Source organism: Xiphophorus maculatus, chromosome 5 (assembly GCF_002775205.1).
Source record: "Xiphophorus maculatus strain JP 163 A chromosome 5, X_maculatus-5.0-male, whole genome shotgun sequence".
Lineage (NCBI taxonomy): Eukaryota > Metazoa > Chordata > Actinopteri > Cyprinodontiformes > Poeciliidae > Xiphophorus > Xiphophorus maculatus.
Genome location: NC_036447.1, coordinates 16642889 through 16656995, shown reverse-complemented (window position 1 = coordinate 16656995; position 14107 = coordinate 16642889). Strand labels below are relative to the sequence as shown.

The window sequence follows — 14107 nt, the reverse complement described above, 5'->3', positions numbered from 1 at the left end:
TCTGTGGCACTGCCAACACCAGCAGATGACATGGTTCCCCAGTCCTTCACAGACTTTACACCGGACCTCGAACGACAACTAAGCAACAGGCTACATACAAAAAACGTGACAGTTTTAGTCCATGCCCTGGACACCTTGCTGATATGTTTCTTTATGCTAACATCCTGGCGAGATAGTGACAAATGACAACATTGATTCATATCAACATTTATTGTTACAGTAAACAGACTGTCACAGAATCACATTTACAATATAAAAAAAGGAATCCAAATGGAACTACTTGCTTTGGGCAATTTATTGTTCATATAAACTGAATTTATTCTCAAAACAAAATTGCCCTAAACACAGCAATGAAAAAAAAATTATACAATAAAAATGTTTACACAATGGTCCTTGAAATAAAATGGCCTCAAAACGTTTGATGCATTATACTGTTAAAAAAAAGAAAAAAGAAACAAAAACAAGAAGCACCCTGAGCGTTCTTAACTGGTGTCCATCTTACACTAAAACAAGAAAGAGATAATAATCATAGAATTATCAATATGAACATATATAGAGAAAGTAGAAACAACAACAAAAAAGTGTTATTCAGTAGCATACCTCTGATTTGTAAGCGTCCAACTGAGCATCTAACTCCTCTGCTGACAGCTGGGGTCTTCTTTCACCTCCCCTCCCTCGACCTCTGAAACCTCCACTGCTCCCACCTGGTCTTCTTTCAAACCGGGGCTGACCGAGCCTGCTGCGGTCAAAACCTCTGCTTGAGCTGCATACACACCAATAAAAAAAGTTTTAAAAAATCACTTATATTTCTTCACTCTAAAACAAAAAGCAAAAATACAAAATATCACTTGCTATCAAGTTTTGCACACCTCTGTGTTTGAACTTCTGATGATTCTTGCTGGATTTTCATGGGACGACCTGAAAAGCAAAAGCAATGACATCATGAACCTCTATTGTGACACCCAAGATATAGATAACAGTTACAAAAAAAAAACAACTCACCATCAAGAGGAACACCATTGTAATTCTTCATGGCTTTGATGGCATCAGCTTTATTTACAAAGTAGACATCTGCCATTCCTTTACTCCGGCCCGACCGGTCATAGTGTACCAATGCAGTCTTTATGGGGCCAAATTCTTCAAACAGCTCCTGAAAAGCAGAGCGTAATGTAAGTTATGTGGGCATCTCACGGTTAGAGGAAACAAGATTGAAAAAAATTTCCAAAACCACCTTGATATCGGAATCAGAAACGCCGAAATCCAGATTGGAAATCAGAAGCTTGCTACTATCGTCTACTCTTCTTTCTGGTACTGCACTTCCTCCACCTTCATTCTCCTCAAACATGTCATGCTGCCATTTGTCTGGCAGCTCTCTGGGCTGCGGAGAGCAAAAAAGTAATGTTATAATAAAATTGCTGAATTTCACAGGGACAAGCATGAACACAAAAGTATATGGGCAACCCACTGAATTATTCTTTATTTTGTTTATAGTTTGATGTCTGGGTTGACCATTAAAGGTTATTCTCCTCCACATCTACTGTGTTGTCTCTTGAAAAAACTGAGGTTAATTTGTCAACTGATAGCGCAATGCTGTTTTAGTTTGATCATTGCATGTTGCTAGTAGTAAAAATGGCATTCATAACACCTTCAAAGACTTTAAAACCTGTACTGAAATTTGGTCGATGCTTTTATAACACTCTCTAGAACCAAGAATATGGAAAACCTTTTCCCCAGTATTTTCACTTTCTACCTCAAACATGTCTCAAATGTAAACTTAAAAAAATATGATCCACAAAGATAATTTTATGTGCCAATTTAAACAAAGCCTGACATCTATCCAGTTTTTGTTATTTTTATTTGTACATTTTGATATTTTTTCTAAATGTGACACTGCTGACCATGGAGTTAGTCCTTTAACATCAGCTTTAACGTGTTATTTTTTAGAGCAAACAGCATGCTTAAATCTGACCTCATGCATTTTACATTCAAACCCAGGGTTTTTCTTTGGTCTTCTTGCTATGTAGCTTGAAGTTTATAAGTTGCACATGCTTTATCAGGGTATATACCTATTCTTTGTAATCAGGCTTCTTGTGATACCTTCTCCTATACTTATAATGTTTATATACATAAATTGCATTTAATTACAGACTGTGCAGCAATGGGTGGCATTTCTCCAGTTCCAGCATTGTGACTGTCCATCTTTCTCGTGGAAATATTTCTGAACAGGGATTTGTCATTGCTGCCAGTAGGAAAGGGGTTTGCAGCCAATAAACAAACTAGTTTTAAATAAAGTGGTTCAGGTACTGATGCACGTACTGATTTACCAAGATTTAAACAATAGAGAGAAGCTAGTTATAGCGAGTATTGCTCAGACACAAACGACCAACTATTTAAGCCTCTCTGCTTACTCTGGTGTAAGGAGCTGCTCTGTTGTTCCTGTCGCGGTGAAAGTTGTTCTCTCGGCTCCTCGCCGCCGCCGGCGGCCTCGACGATCCACCGCCTCGACCTGAACTTCCTCCCCGCCTGAAGCCTCCTCCTTCTCCGCCGCGGCCCTCTCTCTTGTTCATCTTGATAATCTCATCCAGGGACATGCTCATCTTGTCAGCCATGGCGCCGTTTAAACTTTCTGAAGCTAACAATGGAAATGGACGATAAACTTGCGACGTTTACCAACTGATTTACGTTGGCGCGATGTTGAAATCAGCCTGCGATCCGTCCTTGTTCTTCTTCTTCTTGTTGTTGTATTGCAAGTTTGCTTTGTGTTACTGACACCTAATGGGCCGGAGTGACAACGAGAATGCGTCTCTTCCGCCTCATTTTGAGTGGCCAGTTCTCTCCTAAAACAACAAAATTCGTTTAGAAACGCTTTTCCCTTTTAGAAGAACCACTAAACTTTAAATACACCTAGATCTGGATGATTACTTTATATTATAACAATACACGTTCCCTTTAGCTCAAGTAATTGTAATAAAGCTTTGTGTTCTTAAGCTCTGTGTACTTAAAATGAAATTTAAAAATGAACCAAGGATAATATAGCAATTTTATTGTTATTCATATTTTAAGTAGATATTTTTCAAGAGTAGACACTTAGTAATGACTTAATAAAGTTGAAGGTGGTTTCTAATATTTATTATTTCAATGTTGAGAAAAATGCTTTACTCATCTTCCCATAAACTTCCCTGGTAAAGAAATGTGTCCTCATAGCATAATGCTGCAACTTATTTGTCACAAGTTGTCGCAGTTTGTTCAGAGCAATGCACAATGCCTGTAATTTTGGTGTCTTCTGACCACAGTACCTTCTTCCATGCATTTGTCTGGGCTCCTACATGGCTTGTGGTAGCTTGTAGAGAGGATTTATTTTGACTGTCCTTTTTCCAGTTTTCCATAAGGGTCAGACACACAACTAATCCTCTCAACATATTCACCCACCTGAGCTTTTGATCTCTGGTCTCCTTCAGAGTTATGCATGCATCTTGGTTGCTTCCCTGATTAAAAACTCTCCTTTTCCAGGCAGTAAATGTAGCCAGATGGTATCGTCTTTGTGGGTTTGAAGATGTGCAATGCTCTTTCCATTTTTAGTTGATGGATTAAAAACATATGTTCGACTCTAGGTATATTTTGTTATAAACTAGTCCTACTGTAAACCTCTCCACCACTTTTACCCCAACCTGTCTGCTGTGCTAATTCCTTGGTTTTAGCATTGTTTGACCTGTAAGAAACTTCTGCCATCTTCACAGAACAGCCACATCTATAGATGGGTAAAATTACACACAGACTAGATTTACACATTAGACAGCAGAAGGCGATTGGTTGCACTGGATTTTATTTAGGGTTATTTAAAATCACACAGATTTTTTCAGAAATGTTCTGCTTTTCCAAGTGAAAATACGTAAAATTATATATTTTTTTAATATTTAATACAGAAATGTTACATTTTAGTCATGTTTTTCAGATGTATACATTTGTAAAATGGCTGAATAAGCATCCACCTACAGTGGTAAATCCTTATTTTTAATTCATGACTTGTCCTTTTATGTTCTTCAAAACAATTTACATTAGTTAGATGATATTTAACTTTTTGTTTCAAGAAATACCATTGTTCAGCACTCGTTAGGGTGCATTTGCTGGGAGTCGCATTTTGAAAAATCAACTTCTCGTATATATTTTAAGGTACCAGATTGATGTGAAGTTTATTACCGGTACCATCTTTACTAAAATAGTTCTATACCGAGTGCATTTGCAATCAGTATAGAATGCAACTGCCATAAATCCGCGCTCGGAAAAGAATATCTATTCTATCCTATTTGCTTATTTAAGCAAACATTCTGGCAGACTGATCAACACATTACCTACCCATCATTAGCTTAGGTGTGAACCAAAACAGAAAAACAGAAGCAAACTATACAACACACTTTGGACAGGCTATGCACTTCCTTTATTACAGGTCTCCCTATGGGCAGCCTTCAAACCAGATGGCCACTCATTCATCTGCAGCAGCAAACAAACGTTTAAACAAATGCCTACTCAGAGTATTTGTGTAACAATCACACAGCTCTACATGAGCGCCCGTGTAGTCTACATCAGTATACTCACTAATGAGGTGCAGTCATTGCTCCCCGGGTGATACAGATGATAAATGTGCTCCAATTGCATGTGCAGCTCAGACATTCAGTCTGTGCTAATGATGGAAGGGGGTCAGAAATGCAGGTTGCATAAGTGAGGAGGTGGCCAACCAGACAAAGAAAGAAACACAAGAGATTTTTCTTTTTAATAGTCCCAGGGCCTTATCCTGCCACGCCATGAGTGCTGGAGGGTGTCCACTTGAGGGAGCTGTAACAAAGGACAAAACCACGAACACACCCTAGTGATCAGAAGTAGAAAGTTGACAAAAGTTCTGCACTGAAGAAAACCTGCTAACAATCTGGCATTTGCTGATATTGATATACATAGGGTTATGGCAGAGTTTATTACACACATACATGTCCATTTGGATCCCATTTTAGATTGTGTTAATAAGGGGGAGAGGAGAATATGGCTATGAGAAACAAAAAGTCAAAGGTGACATGCTACGAAGAACAAAGAATGAAAATAATTTTGATACACAAATAAAATTCACAAGTCACACTAGTGGAAACATCTCTACAGTCTGGTGTGGGGATTGTTGCCTAAATGCACCAAGGTAATTTTACGCTGCAAAACGTATATCTCAATATTGTATTCTAATTGCAAGATTGATTTAATTCAATTGCATCAAAGTAGACAAGCCACTTTGATGGAACAAGAGCCTGTGATTGTATGACCTTCAATCATTTGGATTATTTGTGTACGAGTAGGTGTGTAGCTGCGTGTCTGTGTTGAGCAGTTGTGTGTATGAAAATCTCCCCAAGGTGAAAAGTTGCTAGAATGGTGCAAAGGGTGGAAAGCTTGCAACACTCAGAGGTAAAGACCAGAAAAGGGCAAATTGCAAAAAGACACCAACTAAGAGCAGTCATACAGCCATCACAAAGGCAAGTTGTTAGTGACACACAGGAGAATCATCCCACAGACCAAAGAAGAACAGATAGAGAAGGAATGCACTGAACCCCTGCCTCAGCATCACTTCCATGTCCCACAGTGAACAAGACTGGATCCCCACTCCACTGGCAGCCAGGCTCCTGCACAAGCCACCATCAACCCCCTCACCACCCTACAGGATCCCAGAATGACCAAGGGAGGGAGAGCATGGTACCATTTTCTCTTGCGAGCAATATTAGGGATTCCCACCATAGCTCAGCTTAGGCACAGGCTGAGAACCCATCATGCTCAGACATAGACCAAACCGCCACAAAAAGAACACCACACCAACCAACCATCCCTAAAGATGTCGTCAGAGATCCCAAGCCATTCTTATCTGATCTAACCAGCGGCTTTTGTTTATGTGTTAAAGCAGGAAAGCTGCTAAAGCATAAAAGACGACAGCCATGCCCAGATTAGCTCCTCCTTCCTTTGGAAAATAATTACTAATAATTAGTAAACCTACGCAAGGAAATTTATTGTCAGAGATTTGAATATTCTTTACCGTGCAACAAAAATATTACCTTGAATGTTTAACTTTGTGAATACCAAACCAAATTAGTCATTCGTGCACAAGATTCAACACTTAGAAGAGCTCTTGATGCCTCCCACCTTCTCACTGGTAGAACTTAATCTCTGTGTCCACACAATCAAAGAACAGGTCCCCCAGTTCATCTCCTGGTATCTCTCCGCTGAGCATGGCTGAGATCTCACTCAGACACTGCGACTCCAGATCCCTCAGGACGTTGTAGACGGCTAAACCTTCGTCCTGCGGCAGACACACAGACGTCTGAGTGTCAACAACATCTGGGTCAGATGGCACTCACAAATCATTTGTTTAAGCTTACAGAAGCAGTGGCAATCTGACTCATCTGCAAAACACAGTAAAGCTCCTGTATGTTAAAACGAAGAGAATTCAGAGAGATTTGTACTTTTGTTGTCCAAGTCTGACACATTTGTTGGAGATCTTTAGAAAATATTATTTAAAAACTTGACATTTAGATATCTGTAATTGTTGTTTTTCGAAATATTTTTCATATTGTTGCTATTTTTTTTTTTTTTTAGCAGTGTGGTTTTATCAAGAAAAACCAAACTTCCTGAGTCTAACTCAGCTAGACATCCACAGCTGTGGAAATATTAATAACAGCAGAAACACAACTGTTGTTGAACAATCTCTGTTTCCTCTCAACAACTGATGTGCTGTAAAAAACCAATGCACTGCTTTGTGAAAAGGAAAAGGCTGAGATTGATGCCTCCAAAAGTGTTAATTTAACTGTGATATAATAGTAGGAAAAATATTTTTGGATGAGTAGATGTTCTTATACCTCTTATGTCATTGTAAAAAAAAACCCAGCAAAATAAACTTTTATCCCTGGAGTCCCCATGGAAGAACATCTGCTGTTTAAATATTTCTATTTGTAGTTGGTGGTTATCTTACAGTATCATTTCCTTTTTAACTTAAGCCTGTTTTGTTTTTTGCTCCCCACACACCTGGTTTTAATTTCTAATTACCGCACATGCTTTACATTAATTGCTGTCTTCTGAGAGTATATTTTCTCCCTGGCTTCCTTTGTCAAATACCAGGTTTTTACGGTAAACTTTAAGTTATTTCCCAAGGAGCCATTTCAGTTGTAGCTTAAACGAACACCATGGATCTGAATTTTAGAACAGACTTTGTTAGATCTGCTCAAATTAACAGCTTGTACTCAAGATGATGTCCAGACAACATGATGATGCATTTATGCATGAAACCCTAACAACTTGAATAAATTACAATTCTCCAAGGTAGTGCAAGACAGAACTCCCTGACAACGATGTAACAGACTCAGAGGGGTTCTTCTCTTAATAAATGAAAATATCATTAGAAACTGCCCTGCACTCGAGTTTTCTATTCTTTATATTAAAATTAGCTATGCCATCTGAAACAAGACTGATTTAGAAAAAATGAAAGAGGAAAGATTTTCAGTTTGTACTGGCAGAAATGCACAGGTCATACTTGCATTTCATTAGTGTTGAATTATGTGATGTTATAAGTTATGGTAATTTGATACCTTTAAAATAAACAACTTTTTTTTAATCGTAATGTATTATACACACAAATACTGCCTTGGTCATCTTTCCAAGCCAAGGTCCCTGAACTTTTAATCATTTTTAAATTAAAATGAAGATATTAGATAATTCTGAATGAAATAAACACTGCATGGGTTATTTTAGATTCTCGTTATGGTGACTAATGTTAGTCCAAACAGGGCTCTGGACTGTCTGTGACCTGTTTACCTTCTAAATTACACACTGAATCTCAGACAGCACATTAGCTAAAAAAAAAAAAAAACTACAGCAAAAAAGAAAACTCTGTTCTTTGGAGACATTCTTCATGGCCCTCTTAGACAAGTGATACTTTTAGTTACTTTATAAAGTTATTTTAGCTCATCTGCTTCTTGTCTACTGTGAGGAAATTTCAGATGTGCGACTCCTGTAAACATTATCCACTAGTAGCACATCAAGTTTCTTAATTTGTCTTCCTTAGATTAAACTGGTTAAACAGGAACCAGAACCATAATAAATGAAAATAGACATTATATATAATCTCAAAGCATAACTCAAAATTCAGTATGAGAGATTTGAGCTTTTCTGAAATTACTAACTAGTTTGCAAACACTGAGGGCAAATAGCAATTTATAGATATGAGGTGGAGCTACAAATTTGCAAACTGGTGAACCCACCAAGACCCATAAGCGACCATTCAGTAAATAAAGCGATTTTAAATGTCATCCAGCAGTCATTGTCAAACTTGGGCTTTATTTATTCAAGACTGTGCCTAGAGTGGCCAATACACCACTTAAACATACAACTGAAGATCAAATTTAAAGTAGTTTCTTTGCTAAGATGTTTGCTATGTTGTGTTGGAGCAGCTGAAATGACAAGATCTGATTTCCGTGTAACTCAGGGATGTTGTTGACTTCCAACACAGATGGTCTCTGTCAAAGAGGTTAATAATATCATAAGTCATTCCCCACCGGTTTGGTCTCCATGGTGTTGAGCGCCACCTGGTGGGCCTTGTAGAGATCGTGTCTGCGATCCACCCGGCTCTGAAAGCGCGGCTGCTTCCTGACGGGGTCGCTTGGTCCGAACTGCGGAGAGACCACCCTCAGGACCGGGGTCAGACAGTCCGAGAATATAAAAGGCTTGAATATAGACCTGAGGAGGTGTGGGGTGTTGGTGAGGGGAAACAGAGATTGATAGATTCATAAGACAAGGGAGTACACTGATGTGGAGCAGCCTATAGAGTCATTTTAAAATCAAACCCAAAGCTTGTATTTTCTAGACAGATTCCAAAGAGTCTGCATTTCAAAATTAAATGTGCAAAGGGTTTGCTGTAGACTTTTACATGTCATCCCAACATAGCCTAACTGCTTCTTGCTGTAGCTTGAGACAAACCTGGATGGGTCTGGGGTGGCAGTGAAGAAGTGAATGCAGGGAAGGCTAGTGTCTCTGGGCAGGACAGACACCATGCTCCCTGTGGTGCAAAATCCTCCAGAGTCCATGCAGATGCCACTGGGTTTATCCCTCAGAATGGTCATCATCACTTCCGCTGTCACTGAGCCTGAACAACACGAAGTGATCAGCATCTTTATTGGGTTTCATTGCACAGATTTGCTTTAACAAACACCATAACTTACAGAATAATGAATGAAAATCATCAAAATCGTATTGCGGGAAATCTACCATCGTGCTGTTGAAGCAGTTCTGTGCCTCCCTTGTAGCGCTTCTTGGCCAGCTCCATCCTGGCCGGAGGGTTTTCAGGACTGAACACCTGAGAGAAGTTGAACTCTCCCTGGCCATCCCACCACCCCTGGTTCTTGGCCACGCTTCGTAGCTCTGGATGCTCTGCTGAGATCTCGGTGTGGATGGTTAATTGATTGGAAATGTTCTTTACGCCCTCTGAAAAGACAACCCAAATGCTGTTGTTTTATTAACAGGCTTAAATAGAATCCAAAATATTTCTTCCTTCAAAACAGTAGCTTCACTAATTACTGAGAAAGTCCAAACATATTCTCTGGCCTGACAGGATGTGTAATCCATGCAACAACCTCAAAGATTCATCCTTTAAGCAGAATTTGCCCAAAAAGTGAGTGAGCATGCAAAATGGCATACATCATCAATTTTAAAACTTATCCTTTCCAATTGTGTTCAGACTTGTTGCTCATTGCTAACTGAATAATAATTAAAAAGAAAGGGAACAAGCAAGAGCAAGGCAGCCGAGATCCCAGCTCAAAGCTTCTGAAAAATGATGATGTAACATTTAGAAGGTCATATCCAGGCTTTAGTGCAACACAAAGCAAACCCAAGACAAAAGTAGTGATAAGTCTAGTAAAGGTCCAAACACACTGTCGTTTTTGCACATCTTTTTTAGAAGATTATCAACCACATCTGTCAAACTGACAAGTCTTTCTGTAGTTAGTTTGGTTTGTTCACCCTAAATACTCATTGCAAGCTTAAGCTTTACATTTGGTTGATGGAAGCGAAATTACAATACTATAAAAAAATGGCTATAAAACTAATATGTTACCTCTAAAAACTGACCTGAGACTTTCTGTGCCACCCAGAGTCTCCCAGCAGTTTCGAGTACCCAGGCTTCACTGCGGTCCACCAGGAGGAAGGTGTTGTGGTAGCTGAAGGGTTCTGGTTCCTCCTTGCACTGCCCGCCCTGGCCATGCTGCTCCAAGAGGCCAGTGATGACTGTCAGTGCTGCCCAGGCACTGTCACCACGTTCCAGCCCGAGCCTAAAGATCAAACCCAAGCTGATCACTGAAATGCGGTTTGGGGGCTATGCTTATGTAAAGTGTGTTTGGATTGTGGTTCTTCTTGGTTTGAGGCAGCTCTGAAAGCTAAAGGAGTATTTTCCTATGCAGGGAAAATACTCCTTGCATTCGATATGAGCCACACTTCTTAGTTTAAATTGCACAATCTACACAGCTCTACAAATAGGATTACTTCCTCCAAGTGTACAATATCAAAGCAGTATTTAATAATGACAATGAAAGATTGGTAACTTTTTATGTTTTATCGAAATGAATCAGAGTAATTTGAAAATGCTTCAGCAGCTCACCGGACAAGGTCCATGCCCAGCAAAGCTTCTCCAGGGACCACAGGCTCTCTGGTCCAGACTGCCTCATTCCCAATGCACACTCCTTGGTCATTAGCTCCCATTTCGGCGCCCCACAGCCAGGCTGGTTTACTGAGGACGACGGCATAGGTCCTCTCCACTTGAGGAATCTGGATGTACGTGCACTGCAGAAAAAAAATTATTAATGGGAGACAACAAAAAGACCTTTGATTATAAAGAAGTTAAACAACATTGCACAGTTGAGTTAGAAGCCACAATACTTCTAAATCAACTCAATGGACTTAAAAGTACTGGATGCTATATGGTACGATACTGTATTTTATCCAGAGCGCAAAGGTGGCAATTCCTCTCCCTTTGCAGACGAAAAAATATGTTGGTGAACTGTAGTGGGACAAAGGTTATATTGTGTTCATGTGACTAATAGGGATTTAGTTCTCCTCACACACATGAACAAAACTGAAACCTGCAGTTCTCAAGAATTAGTTATGATGAACCTAATCCGCCCAAAGTCACAATCAGCCTCCCAAAGTCAATTACAAAAGTCATAGGATGTCACCAAATCAACACAATAACTATTAGACTACGATCCTAAAGACTGAAAGATATGAAGGAAAAGTGTTTCTCTCCTCTGTATCAAAAGGTATTTCAGGAAAGAGTGGTACCATCTGTAAAGAATTTCAAGTAGTAGCATCACAAATGAGGTGAAACATACCAGCATTTCCAGCAAGGACTAACTGAGAAATGAAAGATGTAAAGTCCTGGGTAGAGCTATAACCCAGATCTTGATCTCATTGAGATGGAACGGGTAGCTTTAAACACGTTTCATATGTAGGAAACCCCTAAAAATCTTGCAGCAAAACTGAGTGGGGAAAATGTTCCTCAGAACAATGTTATAGAAGAGTAAGTCATGGCTACAGGAAGCACTAACACAAAGCTAATTTGGAGCTAAGGTGTTCTAGATTGATGTTAAATAAGGTTTTTATTTAAAAACTAGATTAATTCAGGTATTATTTGTAATTAGACTACATTCCAATGATAAACAATTCTATGAATAAAGATTTGAACTTTTTTTTTAATGAATGAATATTTCACAGGGTGTTCTAACTTATGTACATCAATGTATTTCCTGAAAGGTATTCATCGTGTTTGAAATTAAAGGACACTTTTGTTTAAATGCCACTTCAGTTTTGAAATTGCTCCACCAGAAGGCTGACGCCACCACATCAGGAGGATGGTGGGACATGAGCATTGATGAGGCTTTAAAATTACTGAATTACCAAACTATGCATATTGATATCTCAAACACGCTGACAAGAGGGAATGACGCTTGTATTGACTTAAACTGCTTTCACCTATGAACACTGTAGATGGTCATAAATATGAAGTATGTTCAGTTTGTTTGGGACTTTTTCTGCTGTTGCTGTTCAGACACGCACTTCACAGTTTGAGGTTTTTTGCTGGAGATGAGCTCTAACAGCACGCAAATATGATCGGGAGGATGGCTGTGGTCTCTGTAAAAGTACTGTGTTTTCTTTATGGCATGTCAAGAATTGTGAATGGATTTTCTTGATTACTTCTTGCTTTGACAACAATATTACCAGCATTTAACGGCACCAACAGCTCGCAGCAAAAGGCGGCAAGACATTCACGTGGCGGAGCTGAAATGTTCTGTAAACGTTTCAATTTTTAGACATTAAAAATGTGAAAACCATGTTTCCTTTTCCTTCCACTTCACAGTTATGCAATACTTTGAGAGTGCTTGCCATACAAAATCTCAGTAAAACACATTAAGGTTTGCGGTTGTGGCAGTATGTGTGAATACTTGGGAGTGTGGATACTTTTGTAAAACATTAAGCCACAAGAGCGGCCATTATCCAGTGCAACAATTGTTCAAGACAACTTCATTGAAATACAAGCCTGGCTCCCTGTAAATCCAAATCAGTCCTCTGTATATTTATTGTAGTGGTTTTAAATGAATCATGATGACCTTCTGATCCCACTCTGCCAACCCACACTCATGGGTTAAAGAGGGAAAGGGGGCGCTTTGGTTGCAGCAGTAGTGGCCAGATTTACCTCCAGCGTGGATCCTGGAGGATGAGACGCTGCAGGGTGGTAGACCACCTCCTGCACCTCATCTCGGGGACGGTCTGAGTTCTTCCCAAAAATCACGTGGTCATCGCGAGAACCGGGGGGTAACGAAACAAAACAGTCACATGACATGGGAGCCTGTGCCATCCTGCAACAACAACAAACAAACAAACAAACAAAATAAGCAAAAGAAACAGTGAGGAGGAGCTGCAGCTTAAAACATGCCAAATAAGCACTTTCTAGTGTAAACAACCCCGAGAGTCTGACGAGAGTGTTTGACATCCAGCACGAATGAGCGAGCCTCCGCCTTTTAACCAAAAAGTGCAATGTGAGGCGTCAAGAGGAAGGGACCTCTCCGTTCCCCACCTGTCCTGCTACTCGCAGAAGAAAGTCCGCTCCAGCCGGTGCACTGAACATCACGCACGGATTAGGTGGCCCTCTTGTGCATGAGCACTTCATTGGCCGTAATCTCCTCAAATCCGAGCCCCATGTTGCTTTATTGCCGCTCCTCGCACGCATTTGCCATCGCGAATCGCTTTCGATCCGGAAATAACGCGTGGGGGAGCAAAAGAAAAAGTGTGCCGAGGGGCAGGAGCGGCGTGTTTAACACAGCTCAGCGTTTGCGAACAGCGGTGCTTATTACCAGAGATAAGGCCCTGCGCTGCCACCGCGCGAGCTGTCGCTTCGGCGCTGCTTATTTCCAGGAAATAAGAGGGGGAGTTAAAAATCAGAGGGAGTGGGGCTGGATTTGGACGGATCACGGCGTCTAAACACCAGGCTACAACTAAGAGTGCAGTTGCAGGAATAAATTTACCTGTGTTTTAATTTTTCGGTGGTAGGAGCGGACGGTCAGCGGGGAGAAGACGGGCAGGTTGTAGAAACCGAGTCACGTGACCGAGAAATCCAAAGGTCTGTACTTAAAGGTCTCGTCTCGTCTGGCCACGAACAGCTCATCGTCTGTCAGAGTCCGGTTCACAGTGATGATGCAGCTTTTTTTCCTTTTCTTTCTTTCTTTTTTTTTTTATTATCACGGGTCTGTCTCTTACTGGCTGCAAACTCACAGCTGACGTCGCATTTGTAATCGCGGGAATCCCTGCAAGTTTACACCAAAATGTGCAAATCTTTGAAAAGTAAAGACATGTGTGCATCTGGTGATACGGCTGCTGTTGTTAAGCCTTGCTTAAAATTTCAACCGTTATTGAATTGCGGCAAGAGGAAAGACAATGTCGGGGGGGGGGGGGGGGGGGGGAAGCAATTAGACGTTTTGTTTGCAATCAGCCAATGTGGTACATGGTAGTGGCAGAGTCATGCTGTGTGGCGTCAAGAGAACTAAAAGTA

At 40.3% G+C, this 14107-nt stretch overlaps 2 protein-coding genes across 4 annotated transcripts; both read right to left on the bottom strand.

The window, feature by feature from the left end:
* Window positions 1–195: 195 nt before the first annotated feature.
* Window positions 196–2746, bottom strand: LOC102220164 (THO complex subunit 4). The gene is made up of 6 exons (XM_005803035.3): window positions 2409–2746; window positions 1232–1378; window positions 1003–1150; window positions 870–918; window positions 601–763; window positions 196–503 (listed from the first exon to the last, which is right to left on the bottom strand). Exons 1-6 carry the CDS (start codon window positions 2607–2609, stop codon window positions 483–485), a joined length of 729 nt encoding a protein of 242 aa, XP_005803092.1. The 5' UTR covers window positions 2610–2746; the 3' UTR covers window positions 196–482.
* A 1666-nt stretch (window positions 2747–4412) lies between these two features.
* Window positions 4413–13803, bottom strand: scrn2 (secernin 2). 3 transcript variants are annotated; one of them, XM_005803036.3, is made up of 9 exons: window positions 13584–13803; window positions 12755–12917; window positions 10664–10845; window positions 10138–10337; window positions 9280–9495; window positions 8992–9157; window positions 8571–8751; window positions 6166–6322; window positions 4413–4830 (listed from the first exon to the last, which is right to left on the bottom strand). In XM_005803036.3, the coding sequence occupies exons 2-8, from the start codon at window positions 12914–12916 to the stop codon at window positions 6170–6172; spliced, it is 1260 nt and encodes a 419-aa protein (XP_005803093.1). In that variant the 5' UTR covers window position 12917; window positions 13584–13803; the 3' UTR covers window positions 4413–4830; window positions 6166–6169. The 3 variants fall into 3 exon arrangements, with proteins under 3 accessions (XP_005803093.1, XP_023190108.1, XP_023190107.1); XM_023334340.1 differs by lacking the exon at window positions 13584–13803 and adding an exon at window positions 13413–13484 and having other exon boundaries at window positions 4413–6322; XM_023334339.1 differs by lacking the exon at window positions 13584–13803 and adding an exon at window positions 13136–13391 and having other exon boundaries at window positions 4413–6322.
* Window positions 13804–14107: the final 304 nt, after the last annotated feature.

What these genes read in the sequence shown, in the direction of transcription:
- LOC102220164 (XM_005803035.3), bottom strand. Translation starts at nt 2,609, where the DNA reads ATGGCTGACAAGATGAGCATGTCCCTGGATGAGATTATCAAGATGAAC. An exon ending in TCAGAAGTTCAAACACAGAG is followed by an intron (nt 764 to 869) that starts GTGTGCAAAACT and finishes GTGTGTATGCAG; the next exon opens with CTCAAGCAGAGGTTTTGACC. An exon ending in TGGACGCTTACAAATCAGAG is followed by an intron (nt 504 to 600) that starts GTATGCTACTGA and finishes TTCTTGTTTTAG; the next exon opens with TGTAAGATGGACACCAGTTA.
- scrn2 (XM_005803036.3), bottom strand. Translation starts at nt 12,916, where the DNA reads ATGGCACAGGCTCCCATGTCATGTGACTGTTTTGTTTCGTTACCCCCC. An exon ending in CTGGGCATGGACCTTGTCCG is followed by an intron (nt 10,338 to 10,663) that starts GTGAGCTGCTGA and finishes TTTGATCTTTAG; the next exon opens with GCTCGGGCTGGAACGTGGTG. An exon ending in ACTGCTTCAACAGCACGATG is followed by an intron (nt 9,158 to 9,279) that starts GTAGATTTCCCG and finishes CGTGTTGTTCAG; the next exon opens with GCTCAGTGACAGCGGAAGTG.